Genomic DNA, 25,251 nt, shown 5'->3' on the forward strand with positions numbered 1-25,251 from the left:
GAGCTGGCACTTTTGCAGCCTCTGGCCCTTCGGGCCACCCAGCCATGGGTTTCAGGTAAGTGGGGTGGCTCCAGGTGACACCGACTCTGGGCCGTTCCAGCACCATGAGAAGACAGGGGTTTGGTGGAGCAAATCAGTCCCTCATCCTTCCCCCATTAAAGCTTCCACAGGCCCAAGCCCTCTCTGTCAGGAAGTGGGCATGCCCACTATTCTCTTGCTTTGGCCGAAGGATGCTTTTTTAAAGTAAATATCACAGTAATCAATGGAATGACTGAGATTATATCCACCCCATTATTGAAAACTAAGAATATCTACACTAATATGAAAACTAAGATGAAATGGAAAAAAACTGCACCAGGTGTGATTTCAAGGCCTGACTTTTGACCCCCAATTAAGCAAATGGAAGCAGCCTTTGGTCATCAGCCTTGGGCAGGTTCCTTTGGCAAGCTAACACATCACAGCTCCCTCCCGAAGAGCCTGGTTTGGCTGTGCAGTACCGCGTGCGGATGGCCTTCAGCCCAAGGGGAAGGACTAGAAAGATACTACCCCACTTCCCTCCAACAAGGGTAAGCTGGGAGGAGTCTCAAAGAGCCTGGTAACCCAACACCCAAGAACACTTTATGTGATACCCAGAGAGCAAAACCAAGTGGAAGGGAAGGAGCAGGCTGGCCCAGCCAAAAGGTGCTTTATTTAAAGGTTACGAGGAAAGTGTTTTGCTAATTTTTAGAAACCAAAGAGATTCTCCAGGGTGATGATATGTGGCTGAGCAGAACACTCTTCTGTAAAAACTTCTTGTTCTCAAAAGGACCCCTCCCCATACACACGAAGCACAGCACAGTGAGGCGTTAGCACAGAAGACCCTTCCTGTGGGCCGTTCCCGGGCAAGGCGTTGCCCTCCATCCAGCCAGTGAAGACTGGTGCTGCCACATGCTTCCGCACTGCACAGACCCCCCTACAGGAGGAAAGGCTCCGAGTGCCAGGACTGCTGGCGGAACTGGCACTGTACAAAACCATCTTTGTGGCCACCTCGTGACCAGTCCAGTTTATTTTTTGAAACACCCAGTGATGCTAAGGGAATTCCATTCACTCCACTCAGTCTGACTTCTGCCTCAGGGTAGGGTCTAGAACCGAGTCATTGAAAAACGTTTTTGCCATTGCGTGAGCAGTTCTCAGCACTTTCTTCTCCTTGGCATCAGGGCCCAAGCTCTTGCGGGCCCGTACCACCCAGTGCCGCTCTGTCCTGGGCAGGTAATCTGCGTAGCTCTCAGCGTGCTCCACCGGTGGGGGCCCTTCATCTGCTCACAGGGAAGGGGGTGAAGAAGACATGCTCAGCCAAGGCAAGGCCGCACAGGCGTGTGGAAAGGGCTAGTGTGTGGACCCGATACACCCTCACACACACCACCCAGAATCTGGCTATGCCAGGACGACTCCCCAGCAAGTGGTCCCCTGAGCACTGGACACAAACGTGAGAAAACTTCGGCCTGCCTGAGGAGCACATCTATAACGCCAGCTCAGGCTTTCATGAAAATGTAATCAAGTTCTAAAACCTCTCTTAACCAGCACAAGGGCTCAGAGAACGACCCAATGCTCACGGAGTCTAGAGCACTCTGACCGGGCTAGGTTTGGCCACATGGGCGGACAGGCTCACCACCACGGAAGGTGTGTCACTGTGGTCTCCAGGAGTCCCAGGGCGCCTTCTAATTCTGTCGGACCCTGCACCATTTGGTGGTCCCCGAAGAAGATGATGACTGGATGGTATGCCACCCAAGGGTTAAGGCGGTCAGTCTGTGCACTATCCCTCCTCACTGTGAGAGTTACCTGCACCCTCCTCACTGGGAGTTACCTGTGTTCTCATTGTGAGTTAGTTACCTGTGTCCTCTTACTGTGAGTTATTTGTGTCTTCTTCAACGTGAGAGTTACTTGTATCTTCCTCACTGTGAGTTACTGTATCCTACTCACTGTGAGTTACCTGTGCCCTGCTCACTGTGCGTTACCTGCATCCTCGCCACTGAGTTACCTGTGTTCTCACTCTGACATTACCTGCTCTGACATGTATCTGCACTCTCCTTGCTAAGTTACCTGCGTCCTCCGACTTTGAAAATTACCTGCGTCCTCCTCACCGTGTTAGTTACCTGCATCCTCATCAAGAGTTACCTGTGACCTCCTCACTATGAAAATTACCTGTGTCTCCTCACTGCATGAGTTACCTGTGCCCTCCTCACTGTGAAGTATCTGCATCCTCCTCACTGTGTGAGTTCCCTGCGCCTTCCTCACTGAGTTACCTGCGCTCTCCTATGTGAGTTACCTGTGCTCACTTAACTGGACAGTTACCTGTACCCTCCTTGGGGTGAGTTACCTGTGCCCTCCTCGCTGTGAGTTACCTGCGTCCTGCTCACTGTGAGTTACATGCATCCTCCCCACTTGAGTTACCTGCGTCCTCCTCACTGAGTTACCCGCACTCTCCTCACTATGTGAGTTACCTGAGCTCACTTAGCTGTGAGAGTTACCTGCACCCTCCTCAATGCACTCAACTGGGAGAGTTACCTGCGCCCTCCTTGATGTGAGTTACCTGCATACTCCTCGCTGTGAGTTACCTGCGTACTTCTCACTGTGAGTTACCTGCGCCCTCCTCGCTGTGAATTATCTGCGCTCTCCTCACTGTGGATTACCTGCATCCCGCTCACTGTAAGTTACTTGTGTCCTCCTTATTAGGAGTGATCTGCATCCTCCTCACAGTGAGTTACCTGTGTCCTCCTCCCTGGGAGTTACCTGCATCCTCTTCATTAGGAGTTACCTATGTTCTCACTGTGACAATTAACTATGTCTTCCTCACTGTGAGTTATTTGTGACCTCCCCACTGTGAGGGTTACCTGAGCCCTCCTCGTTCTGACAGCTACCTGTATCCTTCTCTGTGAGGCACGTGCACCCTCCTAACTTTGAGTTACCTGCATCCTTCTCACTCTGAGTAACCTGAGTCCTCCTCACTGTGAGTTAGTTGCGCCCTCCTCGCTGTGAGGTACCCGCGTTCTCCTCACTGAGTTACCACATCCTCCTCACTGGGAATTATCGGCATTCTCCTCACTGTGAAGAGTTACCTGGACCCTCCTCGCTGGGAGTTACCTACGCCTTCCTCACCGTGTTACCCACGCCTTTCTCAATGAGTAAGTTACCCGCATCCTCCTCACTGAGAGTTACCAGCGCCTTCCTCATTTGGAGTTACCTGCGTCCTACTCACCATGTGAGTTATCTGCGTCCTCCTCACTGTGAGAATTACCCGCATCCTCCTCACTGAGAGTTACCAGCGCCTTCCTCACTTGGAGTTACCTGCGTCCTACTCACCATGTGAGTTATCTGCGTCCTCCTCACTGTGAGAGTTACCTCTGTTCTCCTCACTGTGAGAATTACCTGCGTCCTCCTCACTGTGAGTTACCCGCATCCTCCTCACTGAGAGTTACCAGCGCCTTCCTCACTTGGAGTTACCTGCGTCCTACTCACCGTGTGAGTTATCTGCGCCCTCCTCACTGTGAGAGTTACCTCTGTTCTCCTCACTGTGAGAATTACCTGCGTCCTCCTCACTGTGAGTTACCCGCATCCTCCTCACTGAGAGTTATCTGCGTCCTCCTCACTGTGAGAGTTACCTCTGTTCTCCTCACTGTGAGAATTACCTGCGTCCTCCTCACTGTGAGTTACCAGCACCTTCCTCACCTGGAGATACCTGCATCCTACTCACTGTGTGCGTTATCTCTATCCTCCTCACTGTGAGTTATCTGCATCCTCCTCACTGTGAATTACCCGCGTCCTCCTCACTGTGTGAGTTACCTGCATCCTCCTCACTGAGAGTTACCAGCGCCTTCCTCACTTGGAGTTACCTGCGTCCTACTCACCGTGTGAGTTATCTGCGTCCTCCTCACTGTGAGAGTTACCTCTGTTCTCCTCACTGTGAGAATTACCTGTGCCCTCCTCACTGTGAGTTACCTGTGTTCTCCTCACGGTGTAAGTTACATACATCCTCACTGAATTACCTGCACCTTCCTCACTGAGTTACCTGTGTCCTCCTCACTGTGAGTTACCTGCATCCCCTCACTGTGAGTTACGCTTGCCTTCCTCACCATGAGTTACCTATGTTCTCCTCACGTGAGTTACCTGCGTCCTCCTGTGTGAGTTACCTCCATCGTTCTCACTGTGTGTTACCAGTGTCCTCCTCACTGTGAGAATTATCTGTATCCTCCTTACTGTGTGAGTTACGTGTGGCCTCCTCACTGGGAGTTACCTACAGCCTCCTCACTAGGAGTTAAACGAGCCTTCCTCACTGTGAGTTACCCATGTTCTCCTTACTGTGTGAGTTACCTGCATTGTTCTCATTGTGTGTTACCTGTGTCCTCCTCATTGTGCGAATTACCTGTGTTCTCCTCACTGTGTGAGTTACCTGCGTCCTCCTCACTGTGTGAGTTACCTGCGTCCTCCTCACTGAGTTACCTGCATTCTCCTCACTGTGAGTTACCTGTGTCCTACTCACTGTGTTACCTGCATACTCTTCACTGTGAGTTGAACACACCTTCCTCACCATGAGTTACCTATGTTCTCCTCACTGTGTCAATTACCTGCGTCCTCCTTATCGTTGAGTTACCTGCATCACCCTCACTGTGTGAATTACCTGTGTCATCCTCACTGCGTGAGTTACCTGCATCCTCCTCACTGTGAGTGACCTGTGTCCTCCTCACTGTGAGTTACCTGCATCCTCACTGAGAGTTACCTGCATCCTCCTTGCTGTGAGTTACCTGCCTCCTCCTGAGGGTTACCTGCGTCCTCACTGTGTGAGTTACATGCACCCTCCTCACTGTCTAAGTTACCTGTGTCCTCCTCCCTGTGAGAGTTATCTGCGTCCTCCTGTGAGATACCTACGTTTTCCTCACTATGTGGATTACCTGCATCCTTCTCACTGTGAGTTACCTGTACCCTACTCACTGTGTGAGTTACCTGCAGTCCTCCTCATTGTATTACCTGCATACTCTTCACTGAGTTGAACGCACCTTCCTCACCATGAGTTACCTATGTTCTCCTCACTGTGTGAATTACCTGCGTCGTCCTCACCACGTGAGTTACCTGCATCCTCCTTACTGTGAGTTACCTGCATCACCCTGACTGTGTGAATTACCTGGGTCCTCCTCACTGTGAGTTACCTGCGTCCTCCTGTGAGTTACCTGCATCCTCCTCACAGAGAGTTACCTGCGTTCTTCTCACTGTGAGAGTTACCTGCGTCCTCCTTGCTGAGAGTTACCTGTGTCCTCCTCACTGTGAGAGTTACCTGCGTCCTCACTGTGAGTTACCTGTGTCCTCCTCAATGTGACAGTTACCTGCTTCCTCCTCACTGTGAGTTACCTGTGTCCTCCTCAATGTGACAGTTACCTACATTCTCTTCAGTTACGTGCACCTTCCTCACCATGAGTTACCTATGTTCTCCTCACTGTGTAAGTCACATACATCCTCATTGAGTTACCTGCGCCTTCCTCACCGTTACTTACACCTTCCTCGCTGAGAGTTACCTGCGTCCTCCTCACCACGTGAGTTACCTGTGTCCTCCTCACTGTGAGTTGCTTGCATCGTTCTGTGTTACCCGTGTCCTCACTGTGAGAATCACCTGCGTCCTCCTTACTCTGTGAGTTACGTGTGTCCTCCTCACTGCGAATTACCTGCGTCCTCCTGTGAGTTGCTTGCATCGTTCTGTGTTACCCGTGTCCTCACTGTGAGAATTACCTGCGTCCTCCTCACTGTGACTTACATGTGCCTTCCTCACTGTGAGTTACCTATGTTCTCCTCACTGTGTGAGTTGCCTGCATCGTTCTGTTACCTGTGTCCTCCTCACTGTGAGAATTACCTGCGTCCACCTCACTATGAGTTAACTGCACGTTCCTCACCGTGTGTGTTACCTGTGCCTTCTTCACTTAAAAGTTACCTACATCTTACTCACTGTGTGAGTTAACTATGTCATCCTCACGGTGTGAGTTACCTGCGCCTTCCTCACTGTGACTTACCTGCATCCTCCTCACCGTGACTTACCTGCACCCTCCTCACTGTGAGTTATGTGCGCCTTCCTCATTGTGAGTTACCTACCATCTCCTCACTGTGTGAGTTACCTGCACCTTCCTCACTGGGAGTTACCTGCATCCTCCTCACTGTGTGAGTTACCTGCATCCTCCTCACTGTGAGAGTTACCTGTGTCCTCCTCACTGTGATAGTTACCTGCGTCCTCCTTAGTGCGTGAGTTACCTGCGTCGTCCTCATTGCGAGTTACCTATGTCCTCCTCGCTGTGAGCATTACCTGCGTCCTGTGAGTTACCTGCATCCTCCTCACTGAGTTACCTGCGTCCTCCTGAGTTACCTACGTCCTTCTCACTGAGTTACCCGCGTCCTCCTTGCTGTGTGAGGTACCTGTGTCATCCTCATTGTGTGAGTTGCCTGCATCCTCCTGTGAGCTACCTGCGTCCTCCTCACTGTGACTTACCTGCATCCTCCTGTGAGAGTTGTGTCCTCCCCACTGTGTGAGTTACTTGTGTCCTCCTCACCATGTTGAGTTACCTGCATCCTCCTCACTGTGAGTTGCCTGCGCTTTCCTTGCTCTGACAGTTACCTGTGTCCTCGTTGCTGTGAGTTAACCTATGTCCTCCTCACTCTGAGTTACCTGTGTCCTCCTCGCTAAGAGTTACCTGTATTCTCCTTACTGTGGGTTACCTGCGTCCTCCTTGTGAGTTACCTGCATCTTCCTCGCTGTGCGTCACCTGCGTCCTCCTCACTGAGTTATCTGCGTCCTCCTCACTGAGTTACCTGCGTCCTCCTCATACTGAGGGTTACCTGCATCCTCCTCACTGTGCGTTATCTGCATCCTCCTCACCATGCGAGTTACCTGTGTCCTCCTGTGAGTTACCTGCATCCTCCTCACTGTGAGCTACCTGCGTCCTCCTCACTGTGTTACCTACGTCTTCCTCATAGTGAGGGTTACCTGCGTCCTCCTCACTGTGTGAGTTACCTGTGTCCTCCTGTGAGTTACCTGCGTCCTCACTGTGAGTTATCTGCGTCTTCCTCATAGTGAGGGTTACCTGCGTCCTCCTCACTGTGTGAGTTCCTTGCATCCTCCTGTGAGTTCCTTGCATCCTCCTGTGAGTTACATGCATCCTCCTGTGAGTTACCTGCGTTCTCCTCACTGTGAGAATTACCTGCGTCCTCCTCACTGTGAGTTACCTACGTCCTCCTCACTGTGAGTTACATGCGCCTTCCTCACTGTGAGTTACCTTAGTTCTCCTCACTGTGTAAGTTACATATGTCCTCATTGAGTTACCTGCATCCTCCTCACTGAGTTACCTGTGCCCTCCTCACCCTGTTACCTACACCTTCCTCAACTGAGAGTTACCTGTGTCCTAATCGCTATGTGAATTACCTGCGTCCTCCTCACTTTGAGTTACTTGCATCCTCCTCACCATGAGTTACCTATGTTCTCCTCACCATGTGAGTTACCTGCATCCTCCTCGTGTGAGATGCTTGCATCATTCTGTGTGTTACCCGCGTCCTCACTGTGAGAATTACCTGTGTCCTCCTCACTGTGAGTTACCTGTGTCCTCCTCACTGTGACTTACGTGTGCCTTCCTCACTGTGAGTTACCTATGTTCTCCTCACTGTGTGAGTTACCTGCATCTTTTTCACTGTGTTACCTGTGTCCTCCTCACTGTGAGAATTACCTGCGTCTGCCTCACTGTGAGTTAACTGCACGTTCCTCACCGTGTGTGTTACCTGTGCCTTCTTCACTTAAGAGTTACCTACATCCTACTCACTGTGTGAGTTAACTACATCATCCTCATGGTGTGAGTTACCTGCGTCTTCCTCACTGTGACTTACCTGCATCCTCCTCACTGTGAGTTATGTGCGCCTTCCTCATTGTGAGCTACCTACCATTTCCTCACTGTGTGAGTTACCTGCGTCCTCCTCACTGTGAGTTACCTGCACCTTCCTCACTGTGTAAGTTACCTATGTCCTCCTTGCTGTGAGCGTTACCTGTGTCCTGTGAGTTACCTGCATCCTCCTCACTGTGAGAGTTACCTGTGTCCTCCTCACTGTGAGAGTTACCTGCGTTCTCCTCACTGTGACTTACCTGCATCCTCACTAAGCTACCTGCATCCTCCTCACTGTGAGAGCTAACTGCGTCCTCCTGTGAGCTGCCTGTGCATTCCTTGCTCTGACAGTTACCTGTGACCTCCTTGCTGTGAGTTAACCTGTGTCCTCCTCGCTAAGAGTTACCTGTATTCTCCTTACTGTGGGTTACCTGCGTCCTCCTTACTGTTACCTACGTCGTCCTCACTGTGCGTCACCTGCACCCTCCTCGCTGTGAGTTACCTGCATCCTCCTGAGTTACCTGCGTCCTCCTCACTGTGAGTTACCTGCGTCCTCCTCACTGTGAGTTACCTGCGTCCTCCTCGCCATATGAGTTACCTGCGTCCTCCTCACCGTGTGAGTTACTTGCATCCTCCTCACTTTGAATTGCCTGTGCTCTCTCTCCTTGCTCTGATGGTTACCTGCGTCCTCCTCACTACGAGTACCTGCGTCCTCCTCACCATGAGTTACCCGCTCCTCCTCACCGTGTGAGTTACCTGCGTCCTCCTCACTGTGAGTTGCCTGTGCTCTCCTTGCTCGGACGGTTACCTGTGTCCTCCTTGCTGTGAGTTAACCTGTGTCCTCCTCACTCTGAGTTACCTGCATTCTCCTCACTGTGAGTTACCTGAGTCCTCCTCACTGTGAGTTACCTGCGAACTCCTTACTGTGTTACCTGTGCTCTCCTTACTGTGAGTTACCGGCATTGTCCTCTCTGACAGTTATCTGCATTTGCTTTACTGTAAGTTACCTGCACCCTCTTCACTGTTAGTCACCTGTGTCCTCCTTTGTGAGTTACCTGCGTCCTCCTCACTGTGGATTACCTGCACCCCCTTTCCTCTGAGTTACCGGTGCCTTCCTCCTTCTGAAAGTTACCTGTGCCTCCTTCCTCACTGCCACAGTTACCTGTGCCCTCCTCACTGCTCTCCTCTCCCGTGTCGTCCTCTTGCTCCTCGTTATCTCCGTCGTCCACCTCGTCATCTTCCTCCTCTGTGTCAGTCTCCTCCAACCACTCCTGAGTGCCTTCAGAAGCAAAAGCACACACAGCTGGTCAGCGAGGGCTGGAAGTCAGGGAAGACTCAAGTGTCCCCTGGCCATCTCCTCTGAGGATGCTGTTTTCTCACTAAGGAAACGTCCCGGGAGAAGCCCCTCGCCCTGGCAACGTTTGGATCCTCAGAGAAAACAGCTTGCTCCTCTGGATGGGAAGAATGAGGCAAACACTGAGATGACACAAACCCAAGAGGAAACTCCCCTATCTGCAGGGAAAGATAACCAGACTTTTACCGTTCCTGCCAGGATGCCCAGCCGCCCCACCTGTCGCAGATGTTCTAAATCAGGGATATTCTTGCACCAGCAGTTTAGTGCCTTTCCCTACACATGTGGGTTCTACTTTATTTTAAACCTCAGATCTTAGAAAAGGAGTAGCCACTTGGGTGCAGCAGCAGTCTGGTTCTATTACAAAATGGGAACATGAGAATTAAAGAATAAATACAGCTTTGGATCAGATAATAAACAGGCTCATACGCTCAAAACCGGGGGCCCGAGAGATTGCTGGAGCGAGGGACCTCCTGCTCAGGGCAGCTCTCAGGCACATACAAGAGCAGGCTCAGAGTTTCTACAGAATAACGCTCCAGGAAGCCTGTTTGCAATGATTCACCTGTGCGCAGCACCCCAGACACACCCGAGAGGCTCATACAGGTTACGTCAAGGGCTAACAAGTGCCCTGTGAGAGGACCCACCAGCACTGTCTCTAATGCCACGGACAGAGGACTGTGTGGACTGCCAAGATCCTACAAGAGCATAGCAGCACAGGCGATAGCCAGACTGGCCCACATGCAGTGAGTTGGCAGCATGTGGGTAGATGTGGCTGTGGACACCTGAGTCAACCGCTCACGCAGCTCTCCAACTCAGGTGCCGGTCACCCACTTACCTGGGTCCATCTCCACCAGGGCCTTCCACCCCTCCATCTTCTGCAAGTCAAGGCAATAGAGGTCGCTGAGAGTGACCTGGCGGTCACCCGCCTCGAACATGCCCCCATAGACATAGAGCAGCCCATGTTTCACGGCCAGCATGGTGTTGGAGCGGGGACTTGGTGCAACCACGGGCGGCCCGGCCTTCTCCACACCATCCTCGTCATCAGATGGTGGCCCTCCTGCTATGCCTGGCACAGGGAGCACCTGCTTGATGGTGATCACAGTCCCGTCCTCAGTAGTCACCTCTCGGACCACCTCCAGGGGCTCCTGAGGGCTGGGTTCCTCTCCTGCCTGCTCGTCACCACCTCGGGGCTCCCCTTTCCTGCCACGCCGCCGCCTCTTCTTCTCAGACTTGGGTTCCTGTTGACGAAGGACAGCACATCAGAGCTATCATAGCGTGGCACCTGGTGGGAGGCTTGAGGGCCAGCCACCGTCCCACTACCAACGAAGAGGAATGACCAAGCAAACATGGCAGGCATGCAACGGAGGGCAGCCCTCGGTGGCAGACACCTAGGACCAAGGGGCTGGGAGACACAAGCCTGATTCAGAGACTTGAGAAGTCCCTGGGTGGTGTAAAGTTAATGCACTAGAAAGGCTGGAGTTCCAAGTCTACCCAGAAGTGCTTTGGAGAAAAGGCCTGGCAATCTACTTCTGAAAAATCAGCCACTAACACCCTCCAGAGCACAGACCTACTGACACACATAGGGTGGTCGTGAGCTGGAGCTGATGCCACGGAAACTGGCTATTAGTTCACGGACCTGATATAGCACCAAGCACTGGACACGGGACCCTTACGGTGACCCCCAGACCCTCAACGAGAGGCTGGAGGGGCACGCCCACACCCTAGATGAAGCCTTCTGCCCCTAGGGACACTTGCCCTGGGAAAATCAAATTAGCCAACAAGTGCTAACAGCAACAGACTGGGGAGTCCACGTTGGTGCTCACAGATGCCTACCATTTGCCCACGGCCAGGTGAGAAAGTCAAGCAATGCCTCACAGGGTTCCAATAAATCACTGGCCACCAAAGTGTGAATCAGGACAGCTCCCTTCAAGGCCAGTCACAGCCTGTCACTCTGGACTGGGAACGTCCAGAGAGACAAGACGACCCTCTTCCCTAGGTGCTTACAGGGTTTAAAGGCCCAGACCACCTCTCTGGGAGGAAAGAAGCCCCGATATGTGACAGGGGTGGACGCTGTGTGGCCCACACAACCCTGAGGGTCCTGCATGTCATATGTCTGACAGTCATAGTGCTGACCAAACAGACCCTCCTTGGTGGCTGATGCTACCTTGAGTTGTCCCGCAAACCAGCGGTTCCTGGCAGTGTCGTAGAAATACAGGTCATTGAAGAAATCGCCCTCCAGGGTCTCTTCCTCTTCCTCATCACACACACCCCCGAAGAGCACTGTCTGATGATTTGGGGCCATGGCCACTGAAAAGCCAGACCTCGGGGTGGGCTTGGCTCCCGAGGGGTGCATTCGTGTCCAGGCCCACTTGCCTGTCAGAAGAACACAGGACTGGGGTGAGAAAGTGGGAGATGTGGCAAGGAGCGGGAAGGAGTGTCCACTAAGTGCATGGCTGTGTTCAGAGCCACTGCCTCTGTTCTCCAGGCCTGCCTCTGTCCCTCAGGGTGGTGAGCCTGGCACCAAGAACGCCCTGACCACACCTTCCAGAGTTGCTACCATGTCAGGAACATACTTCTGAGAGAGCTGCAGACACCACTGTCCTAAAAGAAGCCATGCCACCAGCCCTTGCTGCCTCTCAGTGCTGCTCAGGAAGCCAATCGGTCCCTGCAGCTGAGCCCACCCTAGGAATGGGCTGCCCTGCAAGTGCAGCCCGTGACTGGATGCAGGCTGCCCGAGACCACCAGAGACCCTCCACAGCACCCAGGAGCCCCGAATGTTCAGCCTTCGCCTGTGAGCAGACCCCACCTCTGTAGTGAATGCCTTGGGGATAACCAGCTCCCCACCCTTGCAGCACTCTACAAAAGAGAACGCTGAGTTCTATTGCCGCCTAATGCCATTGGTGTCTTTGGGTCAATCCGTCTAAGCACCCCCAGACAGGATGAGCATGCCTCCCACCATTTCCACGGATGAAGATGAGGCAGACATGACTTGTTGGGATCCTGGTCAGCCAGCACCAAGGCACCTCGGTGTCTGGATGGGCCTGTAGCTCCGGGGCGAACAGAGCGTGCCCATACACTATTGGTGGCCTGGGGCACTTACCGCCAACCACTCTGTGAGGAGGGACAGAGGGCTTTTATGACTCAGCCCATGGGACAGAGGCCCCACCAGCAACACGCAGACACCCCAAGTTGTGGCACAGTGGAGGTACCTTCTTTTCCATCTTCGGACTTCAGCAGAAACATGTCTGAATGCAGGGTGCCCTTGTCCACATCCTTCTTGACTCTCTGCAAAGGAAGAAAAGTATGTCAGTAATGTCACTACATCTGCCTAGGGGAACTGCTCTATTGTTTTGCTAACAGCAGTTACTTCCTTCTTAGAACCAACACGCTACAGGAGGATCTTTTATGCTGCAGTATTTAACAATTAAATACTTCCCTCGAGACCACCCAAGACAAGAAGGGTGCTCTGCTGACAGGTGCTATGGGTTCCAAGAAGGTGGCTGCTGCCAGCACAGAAAGAAGGCACCACCTTGGCTGGCGGCACCACCTTGGCTGGCGGCACCACCTTGGCTCGCAGCACCACCTTGGCTGGCTAAGATGGGAGTGCTGCACCCTTGCTAATGAGAGCTAAGTAACTAAGAGGCCTGCACACCCCAACAACTTTCTACTTTTTCTTTTACAGCAGTTTCCTTTCTTGAAGTACTGACTTTCACAGAAATTCAATCTACTCGTCTTCAAAGGAAGCACAAACATGCCCTTGTGTCTGTCTTTTCATTCTGGACTGCCTCATGGGGTCAGTCTTTTCCCAAGGATGGATTCAGCGATGCCAGAAGAGGACACAGAACCTGTATGACTTTTTGGAGACTATCAAACCTCCTTTAGGGAGCACAAAGCTCCGAACATGGCCACTGCTCTTCCTGAAGGACACCCCTCCTTGAAGCAGCTCAGGAAGAGCTGGCGTTAATGCCTCCAGTCAGTCATTCAGGCACTCATTTCACAGACAAAAAGTCATTCCTTTAGTCATCAATTTCAGACTGATACAGTAGTAACTGAATTCAAAGACACTGGAAACAGATACACATCAAGTGTTGTAACACCAATTTTAAAAACACAGCTGTCTCCAAAATTATTCAGTCTGACCAAGACATAGGGTGGTTAAGGACATCTGATTTGGGGGCGAGAAGAGAGCTGGGGACTAAGTTCGTGGCAGTGTGGGGAATAAGTGAGCACAGGGAGGGGAGACCATTCAACTCAGGGTGCTTGGGGAAGCCCTCTCCATGAAGGACCTTTGAGCAGAGAGCAAAAGAAAGTGAGGGCCGGGGTCCTACAGCTATGGCATTCTAGGAGCACAGCCAGAGTGTTCGGAGAGCCAGGGGCAGTGAGGCAGGGGTGGGTGGGCCAGGGGAGTAAGCAAGACAAGGAAGTGAGAGACAGAGAGAGAGGGGTGGATCACAAAGGGCCACACTGAGGCCATCAGGAGAGCTCAGAGCTGTCCTGGGTAAGATGACAAACTATTGGAAGGCTCTGAGCAGAGTGACATCAGCTATGAGCTGACTTCTATTTTACAAAGACCACTCTGGCTGCAGTGCCTGAAGAGGTCATAAGAGTCAAAGACGGAGCAGAGGGCCCAGATGTGAGAGAATGGCCAAGCCCAGGGCGGGGGCAATGGTGGCACGGGCCAGGCCATGGCTGTGGAAGTGGAGGCAGGAGAGGTTGGGTCTGACAGAGCCAGGAAGCTGCGGACAAACACACAGTGAGAGAAAGAAGGGTCCAGGAGGACGGCACTGCACAAGATGGTGGAGAAGTGTGGTGGGGCGCAGGTATGGACCTCTTGCTGAGTCACAAGGAAAGGACAGCACAGCCCCGCGTGGTGTCACATGGCAGCAAAGTATGCTTCCTTTTGGAGATTTAAAAGAATAATGAAAACTAAAACCCTGACACTGGAGTTAACATCTTTATTATAAACATTTTAAGGAACTGCAGAAACTGTTTAATGCTGTCCCAAGGGAATGTACCTGGTGAAGAAAACCATTTAGGAGAAATGATGTTGACAGATGAGGCAGGAGGGGCTCAGTACTGTCAACGCCCCTTTACCTCCGCTGAGCACTCACCTGCTTGGGGCCTATGACTTCCATCGATCAGGCTTTCTCAGGAAGGCGATATGAGAATTACAGAATACACAGTCGGAAAACGCAAGCTTGCCGGGACTGAGGCTTGGAACTCCCTCAGTGAGGACTGGATCCTATAGCAGGGGCATCCTCCCTGCTCAGCCACATAGGACTAGCACCAGGTCTGACCACCCCAAAAGGCCCACCACATCGGCAGGCGTCTTGTCTGGCCCCACCACCCCTCTTGGCCTCTACTCAACAGCGGCTTGTCGTGGCCTGCTGCACTCAAGCTTTCAGTCTCTTACCTGCTCTTCCCTTCCAGCCCTGCTCTGTCAGCTGAGCCCATCGTCCCCCACACCTGCCAGTACGCCTGCTCACACCACTCCAGTGGCCACGTTCCCTTCACTGCACACATTCTGCCCTTCCTGGCCCTGTACTCTCCCAATCCTCCCGGCCTCCAAATGCCAGCCAAGCCTGTCTCCTGGAGTGCCTTCAAATGCACACCGCCCGTCTCCCACCCTGTTCCTACGGAGTCATGCACGCACACCCGCTGCAGCACAAGCACGTTCCTCTCAGCACTTGCCGAGTCAGAAAGAAAACAGTCCCTCAGCCACAGCAGGAGAAACAATCGTGGTCTGTCACACGACAGAATAAATGCTACATGGTAGGTACTGTCTGTGGCTCAGGAAAAAATCCTCCAAGCACAGACTTGCTCACACTGCAGGGTTTCAGCTAGACCTGGGTGAGAACACAACACGGCCTCTGAACATCTTAGTCTGTTATGGAGCAGCACACTAACTTCAGCCCAGTTCTAAAGTTCTCACTTAGTCCCAGAAGTCAACAAAGTGAACTGTTCGTGTCAGAGTAACGTATGCTCTTGGATAGAAGTTTTCACTACTGGCCAAATGAAAAGACGACAGACTGAAAGACAAACTCCACGCCCACCTGTTTCGAGTAGCCTCCGTAGATGATGATGCCACCCTGGGCGGTGACGGACATCTGGCAGCCAGACCTTGGGGTGGGCCCCATCCCCGAGGGAGATAGCCTGGTCCACGTGAAGGTGTCCAGATTAAAGGTGTACACATCGTTGTAATAGATGTAGTCTCTGGTGAGGACAAAGTGACACAAGCCATTATGATAACTATGCTCAGCAGAAGGCAGTACTGTGAAAATGTGAACTTTGCAAAGATTAACCTCATTTAAACCTAAGGTAAATTTCCCACTGTTTTCACTAAGTTACCCATTTAATTGAAGTTTAGGTTCATAGAAAAGGACTATAAGCATTTACGAGTCTGTATTTGAAAATGAGAAATGCTAGCCCACAGGCACAGTCATCTACCTGCACTTGAAATCCTTTCAGTCTGAAAGCAACAATACGTTCCTATACAGTTTACAAAAACAGGCTTGTAAATAATTACATCCAGACCCTTCATTCATTGTGGAATTATGGCTGAATTATGGAAATAAGAGAATGATCAGAAAGAAGGCATCCACAGCTTGGCAGAAAGTGTGAGGAGACACTGGACGGAGTTAAACAGGAGAGAAGAGGGGTCGGCCACGGGAGCTTGGAAGCATGGTGGCAGCACGTTCCGGTCATACAGAGACATCTGGGAAGAATCCTGTGAACCCAAAGACACCAGTGATGGTACAGAGGGCATGGCTGGAGGTGCTCCGGGACCCAGGTGATACGGAGCTCAGATGGAGGGGGCCTGAGAAGGGGAGCAACAGATCACCCAAAAGGCCATGTCCTCATGTGGAGCCTACAGACAGCTGTGAGCAGAACCCAGGGGCGTCAGGGTCAGAATCACGCCCAACCGTTAGAGAGACTGTTCTCCAGCTACCCAAAAAGGAGGGCAAAACTGAGTTTTAAAAGAAAGCACAGAAGAGTGAAGAACTCTACCAGAAGTCTAAAGGCATGTTTGTTTCTCCTATGGCAATCAAATTGCCCAAGCTTGGGCTCTGCAGTAAACGTGCAAGACCATCTCTGCCACAATCGAACTGGCACAAAGCTAACCTTCACTTTGCTGCGCCTTCACGATCTAGACTTTCTGGCTGCCACCCACCGTCGGGGCACCTTCCGAGGGGGGCAGCTCCAAACAGGGAAAGTGAGGACTCGGAGGTTTGTGGAGGTTTTAACCACTATGTTTCGCCGTTACCTCGGTGTCACGTTTCTGGATTTCAATAAAGAAATTCTATTCTACATGTAAAATAAAAGGACCTGCTTCAAAGAAAATGCAGAGTCAGTTTCTAAAAGTCACTGATTTCTTATGGACGTACTACACAAGCATCTGTTCTAGGATTTTCATGTATGTGTGAAACACTTCAAAAATAATATTTAAAAAAAGACAAAAATAGCTCTGAAAAAAAAGTCCTCATTTTGAAATGGTTGCAAGCTCAAAGTACGGTAAAACTTGACCGAACTTATAACCCGTAAATTCACAGACAGAAGGGCCGTTTTGCTCTCACTCACTGTCCGGTACACAGTAGGTGCTGAATTAACGCACTGACAAAACCACCAGTCCCCATGCCTGTATTCTGACAATTATTTGTTAACTTTCAAAGAATGAGTATAAATGACAATCTCTTAGGTATAAATTTTTAAAGATGGCCTAGGGTCTCTTATCCAAAGTGGCAACAACCAACCAAACGCTACACACTGGAAGTCAGAACCACACATGGCGGCGTGCTTGGCACTCAGGGCACAGACTGCGATAAACTGACACCAGAAACCTTGTGTTCGAGGACAAGTTCTACTACTTATTGATCACCTTGTTTTCTTCTTCTTTAACTTGAGACTATAACCTGTCCTTCCAATAGGCTGGCATTTAAGACAATGGGAAACTCTGGCGGCATAGCAGCTGCTAAACCAAAAGGTCGGCAGTTCAAATCCACCGGGTGCTCCTTGGAAACCCTATGAGGCAGTTCTACCCTGTCCTCTAAGGTCGCTGTGAGTCGACGGCAGCGGGTTAAGACAATGTGTGTAAAAACCACTTTGCAAACTATGTGAATAAGACAAGTTAATGCATCAACATCATTACATTCAAGTTACACCTAATCTGAATTTGTACTGTCATTGTGTACCCTGAGTTGGTTCCAACTCACAGCGACCCTACAGGGCAGAGCAGAGCTGCCCCACAGGGTTTTCTAGGCTGTTAAAATGGTTGCTATGAGTCAGAATTGACTTGACAGCAATGGGTTTGGTTTGGTTTTTTAAATCTTTATGGGAGCAGATTGCCAAGTCTTTCTTCTGTGAAGCCACTGATGGATTTGAACCACTGACCTTTTGGTTAGCAGCTGAGCACTTAACCATCAAGCTACCAGGACTCCTTTTAATTTGAACAACACTTTTAAAAAAATTTCCCCCTTGAAAAACATTTAGGAATTTATAGTCCCTATGAGTCAGAACCAACTTGAAGACGACAGGTTTGCTTTTTTGTTTTGTTGCAACTAAACAAAGTATTTTGTATTCATAAAGAGAAACAAAAACCTTAATTGAGCCAAATCTCTACTTTACTTCCTCAGCTAAGATGGGGGACCAGGAGAGCCTCCGCCAGCCTTGACCCTCCCAACACTTCCTTCTTCCCATAGGTGCAAGGATGTGTTTCCACAAACTGGAAATTACCAGAGAACACTTGTACAAACAGATTCATAATGTGACAAGAACGTGTGTGGAGTCACCACAATTAATAAACCAACCACAAAGTTGTTTTTAAAGATGAGGAGAAAAGGAGAGCGAAGACAAGGCACACAGCAAGTACGCTGTTTCCTCTGCTACTGTCTACGCCCAGAGAAAAGCATGCTAAGTGTGGCTGTCACCAGGTAAAGACAGTCTGAGACTTTTTACAGAACGTTACCGTACTGTGATGTTGATGGCAGTAAACCTGCTCACCTTATGTCTTGTTGTTCTGGGTAGAACTCCGGGCACAGAATAAGGCATTTGTACAGAGAGATGACAGGACTGAAACAATCAGAGAACCTGCTAACTGGCCCCAGGAGCCCACTCCAGCCCATCTGAACATAAACATGAAATAAAGACAGAACCAGCGGCCTCCCCTTATGGTACCTGGATTGGTGCTGCTCCCACTATGGGGGCTGGGGATTGTTAATTCTTTTAGGCCAGTGGCTCTGAAAGCAGAGTCCCCAACCAGCAATACTGGCATCATCAGGAACTTGTCAGAAATGCACATTCCCAGACCCCACCCCAAGCCCACGGGGCCAGAACTGAACAGGTCCTCCTGGGGATTGTGAGCCAGGCCCAAATTTGGGAATCCAGTTTGAGGAAGAACCAGCTACATAATCTGCAGGGCCCAGTGCAAAATCAAAGTGTGGGGCCCATGTTCAACGAGGATTGAGAACTATCACAGCAACAGCGAAGCATCAAACCAACGACAGGTCCTCAGAGCACAGAGCCCTGACTTCACAGCATGGGCATCGTCGTCTGCGTGTACTCTGAAGGGCTCTTCCCATCAAACATCCACCCCAATATCTAGGAAAGATAGGCTTGTCTGCTGCTGGCACCCACCTTGTACTCTCATGGAAACCGCCAAAGAGAATCAACTGTCTCTTCCAGGCTACCATCCGGTGTCCACTCCGCCCTGAAGGGCCCCCTGCAGATCTAAAATGCAAATAAAATCAGCAAAAAAAAGCTATGAACTCCCTTAACTTGAGGTTGCTTTGAAAAAAAAAAAAAAAAAGACCACCACTTTTTACACCCATTTTTGTTTTGTAAGTACTTACTGAGTACCACTTGATCCACGAACTACCAAAACCATTCTGACAGTCTAGCTCACTACAATGTTCACACTTACACTATGGTTTCCCCTTAAGCTCAAGAGTCCAGGCTGAGTTAAAACGAGCAGGCTCCAACCAACTTTAAAAATTAATAAGCCATGTTTTCCAATACCAAAGTTCGAACTGTAGAAAAGATACCACTTTACAGTAGAAAAGTCCATGCAAGTAATGCCGATAACCTATGCAGCTGCAACAGGATGCTGCCACTGTCAAAATAAGGGGGGGAAAACCAGTTGCTTTTGAGTCAATTCCAACTTAAGGGGTCCTTGGCTGGTGCAAACCCTTAATGCCTCAGCTGCTAACTGAAAGGTCGGGGGTTCAAGTCCACCCAGAGGCACCCTCGATGAAAAACTTGATCTACTCCTGAGGTATCTGCCGTTGAAAACCCTACGGGGCACTTCTACTCTGACACACAGGAGGGTGCCACTGTCAAAATTAGATCTGTACAAATGTAACGTTCTCTTTACATACTAGTTTTCCCCAAAGTCCCAACCTACCAAACATTTTCTAATGTTCTATTAATTCCTATAAAGCAGAGAGCATCCTTAACTCTTCGCAGTTTAATTGATGGTCACAAATCACATACAAAGTTAAACCTCACATGGGCATTCTCTCTGAAGGGACACAATCAGGAAATGCTTCAGGCACAGATTAAGGTGCCACTTTATCCCTCGCTCTCATCTGGTGTAACGCTGACTAGATGTGCAATCCAACGGAGGTGGTGCTGGTGAACACTCTGTTCACACCCAGAGCTGTTCCATGCTCGCTCGCCCTCACAGGCACACGCGTGCGCGCACACACACAGACACACACATACGAAGCCAGGTCCTTTCTCTACCAAGTCCACCTGCTCCCCTGGCCCCATCTCCAATCTTGTAGGAGCCTGCTATTTGCACAGGTGATATAAAGCTGTGTGCTTATGAGAAACCGTACATATGAGAGCGTGAAGTCACAAAGCTTTCTCAGACAAAAGCTTCATACGGAACTCTAATACTACTCTGTATTTTCACATTATGCTCTGGATTCAGACACACTCTGTTCCTGCATCTCACCTACCTTCCTTCTGGAAAAGAGCAAACTGCCTGTTTCTACAGTGCCGTGTGGCCTCGCACTCCCACCGCAGGGTCCCAAGGTCAGCCCTCCCAAACTCCACATGGGGTGTTCCTGGTGCTCCTGGCCATAAAGCACAAACAGCAGGGAGCGTGCAGGTTCCTCCCTCTCAGGTGATAACAGATACGCAGGATCTCAGCATCACTGACATGGGCTAGAGTGTCCTCCACTGAGGGAGCCATGGAGTCCACAGCATTGTCTGTGAGACAGTCTGGCCAGCAGTATCTGGCCTGAATCCACCAGGCCTTTGAATCTAGCTTCTGGCTTCCGGGAAACAGGGAACAGGCTAAAGGGCTCCCCAGGGAAGAAACCAGGCAGACCAGCAGGAAGCTCCAGGACTGGCCTGCCTTTTTCAGCAAGCCAGTGTCACAGAAAGAAGCTACACGGAATTAAAAGAAAATCAAGGAATAAAGGAGCGGATGCAACATGTCGCCCTAGATGAGGCACTAGTTTGGATAAATCAACTGTAAATAACATTTTGGGGTCAAACAGGCTAATATGAATCTGGTTCGGCTGTTATGAGAAAAACATTCACTGAAACGAAAAGCAAAGATTATGACTGAAAAAGTTTTTCAAAAATAAACACAGAAAAAGATTGGGAAAGACACAAGTGAACTGTCAGCAGTGGTTTGGGGGTGGGGATGGAAACATGGTTCTTATTTTTGTCTCGAGTTTCTAATTTTCTATAATGTACAAGTACTGCTTCTGTAACAATTTTTAAAATGCAAATAAACCAAGGCAGGAAATCGAAAGGCTAATGACTGCACGTAACAGTTACACTAACCTCCTACCTACCTTAAACAAGTCTTGCAGGCAGACACATACCAATACACTCCAAGTAGTAGCAGACTAACACAAGACTAACACAAGTTGGGCCTGAAATGATTTTCTCTCTTGTTCCCACTGATGGTTAAGGTTGTGTGTCAACTTGGCTGGGCCATGATTCTCAGTGGTTTGGCAGTTGCATAATGATGTAATTATTTCCATGATGAGATATATGGGATCACCTCACCACCATGATGGGACCCGCTTGTGAGTAGCCAACAGCTGGAATGTTCCTTGCGGGTGTGCCCTGCATCCAATATAGGTGGACTTTCTAGAAAGGCTCATGGGCTTTTGCTTGCTCTGGATCCTGCAGCTGTCTCCTGTTCATCTGACCTCCAGTTCTTGGGACTTGAGCTAGCAGCTTACCTGCCATTTTGCCTGCTGATCTTGGGATTCGCTGGCTTCTGCAGCCTGTGAGCCAGGAGAAGCCTCCAGTCTGAGCGACAGTCTTGGAACTTTCCAGCCTCTATAACCTCATGAGCCATTTCCTTGACATAAATCTCTCTCTCTATATATATTTATACACTTTACCGGTTTTGCTTCTCTAGAGAATCCAGCCTAAAACATTCCCCAATTATTAACTCCAGTTTTCCAAAGATGTCTTAATAACTTGTCATGGTTCAATATCCCCTACTTCTCATCTCAAAGTGTATGGATCACATCACCACAATAAAGAGTCAATACAGCCAATAAGAAATGAGCTATGACCAAACTCAAGTCTCTAAACAAACCTCAACCCCACTCATCAGAAGAGTACCGCTGGCGTCCACAGAATCCCGCTGCTGTACCTGCCTCAGACTGCTAAAGGACGCCCTCTGGTTATGATAAATCACCTGTGCTTAACAAAGCCAAGTGCCTTTCGAGACTCTGGAAGAGAAAATTGCCACGGGAGAAATTTGTGTATCCAGGAAAACATTAGTTCCAAAGATATATTTCAAATATAAATGCTGGCTTTGACAAATATTTTAAAATCATATTGTAAAGACCAAAATAGCTTCTTCTTCACTGGATCCCTTTCCCTTTATATGGAAATGGAAAAACTCCAACCCACTAATTATGTTATTTGCTAGCCTACTGACCCTATAGATCAAATGCAAAACTCAGTTTCCCCATAAACATGGGTGCAAGCAATCAAAAGGAACCATCCACTGATACACGCAGTGATATGGCTGAATCTCAAAAACACGCTGAACGGAAGCTGGCAGACGTGAACGAGCACATGCTGTATGCGTCTTCCCAAGACTCTTTACAGGACAAAGTTAATCTACAGTGACAAAGTTGCCTGGGGACAGGGGTTCAGAGGGGACTGTGTGTGGTGATGGAAATGTTGTATATCTTGATTATGGTGGTGGTTACACAGGGGTGTATATTTGTCAAAACTCATCTGACTGTACCCACAAAAGGTATACGTTTTATAGCTATAAGTACACCTCAATAAAACTGATACAAAAACACATGGTAAAAGAAAAAAAAAAGGGCAAAGTTAAAACCTCAGGAATACAGACCAATAAAGTAAAACAAAAATACAATCAACTTCACTAGTAACCCAAGAATTGCAAAAAAAAAAAAACAGAGATACCATTTTTTTTCTATCAACCTGACAACAGTGGAAAGAAAAAAAAAAGGTTAACAATAAATCATGACAGAGAACAAAGTTCATAAAATAGTGAAACAGGTAGGTTACAAAGCAAACTATTATATGATTCTAACTGGGGTTCTGAGTGGTTGGTTGTATTATAGTCTCTCCTGCATTTTTCCAATTTTCTCCAATGATTATACATTACATTTATGACTGGAAAAAGGAACAAACCTGAGAGGGGCTGAGGACAGAACAGTTATCCTGGGCTCCAGGCAAGGCTCTCGGGCACAGTCACCTCTCCTCCAGTTAAGGCTCTCAGGCAGGGTTACCTTTGCTCCAGGTGGGTGCCCACAGGGAAGGCTGGCAGACAGGATGCCTCAGGCTGCAGCGTGGGCCTGGCCAGCAAGGCTGTTCTGAGACAAACTGACTGGGACACTTCCTAGAAACCCTGACCACTGGGACACTCTGGGTACCCTCTCCAGATTCTCACAGATTACAAACCTAAAGTCCTCCTTAGGGAGCTCTCCCAGGGGAGCTCTGCTCACAGGCTTTTGTGTGTGTTGCTCTCTCTACCTGGCCCTACCACCTACAGAAATCCGACCCAGAATCCAAGTTCCATCTCCTCCAGAATAGACCTCAACGCCTCCAAGTTGCATAGGATGGTTACAATCTAAGTCACAATTCGGGACTGATTTATATATAATGCTATTTCTCCATTTATCTCATGCATGGTACACTGCTTCTCCCAAAGCCCAGGTATCCTAGAAATATATTTACACAGAATCTCAAAACAGAAACAAGAGTGAGTTATCCAATCCAAATGCCTACTGTCTACCAAGGTTCAAATGACTAATCCCTCCATATCACTACAATGGCTTCTTGTCTTCCCTTATTCCAGTCTAGAACTCGCTCATTTCTTTTCGCCAGTCTCCACATGCTGGATCACACTGGTCTCTCTCCTCTCCTATCTTCCCATTCATTAACCTCCTTTTTAATATGTCACTCAAAATGGCCACCACACAAATCCATGAAAAGAGAACCAAAAGTGAACACATTCTATTAATTCAATGTTTTCAGCACCAGCCGTTATGACAGCCTCATCACACACTGACACCACCGGGGGTGACAATGGACCAGACCCATGTCTTTTGCTAGCAAGGGCGGCTTTCTAGTTATAGCTGCTTCATCCTGCATCTAGATGCAACCTTCAAGGGAAACCTATCCTCCGTAACTTTATCTGGTTACATTTGGTTCGCAAAGGTAACTGTGAATGCTGAATCTATCTACCCACTTATTTGCCTCCCCAGCCTTGCATTCACCCACAAATTTAATAAGCATATGTTCTTATCCAAATTCATGACAAGAATATTGAACGGACAAGGGTAGGGAAAAAGTCTGTAGCATGTCATTAAAACACCACCCCCAGGTCCATGAGGGCCCTGGGAGTTGTAGGTCCACTGGCTCAGCCAGCTGAGGATCCAGCCATACCACTGACTGTCCACCCGGCACAGCAAAAAGCAAGCCTCTCATCTATGCTGGCCTCACCTCAAAGTCTCAAGTGAATGGGATACCATAAAAGACACTCTGCACTGGTGCCTAGGGAACAGAGACAGACACTGGACAAGCCGCGCCTTAAAGAAATTGGAATGAGAAAGAAAACAACCGAAAGGCCAGGGAAGAAGCAAACTCCACTTTGGAGAAATTTTCTGATAAATTTATAATTTGGGGAACAGATTTTCATTCAACTACTAGCCTAGTATTCTTGCTTCCATTCTACTTCAAAAAACAAACAACCAACCAAAAAAACACAGGGGAGCCCAAATGTTACCATGTTAGTCTACCAGCTATGAATAGAAAGGTCCAGTGATGTAGGGAAATGGAGTCAGCAAATGGTGTCATCTTTTAAATTATGCCCCATCCCTAAAATCCCTAGGTTAAGGCCCTGTTGACTCCCCTACACAGGAAACCTACTAGGTGTCTTGTCCCTGACTAAGCAGGGCACAAAGCACTCAACTCACTGGGGCAGTAGCCAAGCCCCAACGTGTTTTGTAACTAAAATGGGAAAATTTTTCCATAAAAAGATTCCACATTTCTCTTTAGAAAAACAAATCCACCAAAAAAGCCAGTTTATATCTGGATCTCCAACAGGCTTTTCGACTGATGTAACTCCTAATTGTGGAGTCATTAATATGTCCTGCTCAGCCAGAAGTCTTTATACACAGCACGGAAATACATGTACAACATTGTGGGAGTTGGTGCTTTTAGACACATTCAAGTTAAGTGCACAGTGGCATTCCAACAAGGCAAGCTGCCACTCAGAAATAGCTCCCCATGGCAACTCAGCAACACCCAGTTCCCCCTTCCAATGGGCGTCTGCAGTGACATCTACAAAAATGTCTATGCATCAAATCACTTCGTAGACTTAAGGTGCAAACAGTGTTAAGCACTAAGTATGCAAATGCGTCCCTGAGTTATTTTCAAGTTTACACCTTATGAAATTATATGATACCGTATCATTGCTGTATCAGGTAGCTATGAGCATTTATTTAGCAAAGGCACGGTTTCTATCACAATCTTTGAGAGTCAGGGTCACAGGAAACGCAGTCT

At 49.3% G+C, this 25,251-nt stretch overlaps 1 protein-coding gene across 13 annotated transcripts in view; it reads right to left on the reverse strand.

Moving 5' to 3' along the window:
- Nucleotides 1–649: 649 nt before the first annotated feature.
- KLHDC4 (kelch domain containing 4) overlaps nucleotides 650–25,251 on the reverse strand; it is a 42,466-nt gene continuing 17,864 nt past the window's right edge. For 4 of the 13 annotated variants that reach the window (XM_049864287.1, XM_049864289.1, XM_049864291.1 and 1 more), the window contains 7 exons: nucleotides 18,862–18,954; nucleotides 15,285–15,444; nucleotides 12,441–12,516; nucleotides 11,396–11,604; nucleotides 10,067–10,469; nucleotides 9,043–9,159; nucleotides 650–1,295 (listed from right to left, as the gene is read on the reverse strand). In XM_049864287.1, the coding sequence (XP_049720244.1) occupies nucleotides 1,093–1,295; nucleotides 9,043–9,159; nucleotides 10,067–10,469; nucleotides 11,396–11,604; nucleotides 12,441–12,516; nucleotides 15,285–15,444; nucleotides 18,862–18,954 (1,261 nt within the window). In that variant the 3' untranslated portion in view covers nucleotides 650–1,092. Of the gene's footprint in view, nucleotides 5,355–7,578; nucleotides 9,160–10,066; nucleotides 10,470–11,395; nucleotides 11,605–12,440; nucleotides 12,517–15,284; nucleotides 15,445–18,861; nucleotides 18,955–25,251 lie in introns of all 13 variants that reach the window. The other 9 variants (XR_007514663.1, XR_007514662.1, XR_007514660.1 and 6 more) reach the window with 9 other exon arrangements.

The sequence above is a fragment of the Elephas maximus genome, chromosome 21 (assembly GCF_024166365.1).
Source record: "Elephas maximus indicus isolate mEleMax1 chromosome 21, mEleMax1 primary haplotype, whole genome shotgun sequence".
NCBI lineage: Eukaryota > Metazoa > Chordata > Mammalia > Proboscidea > Elephantidae > Elephas > Elephas maximus.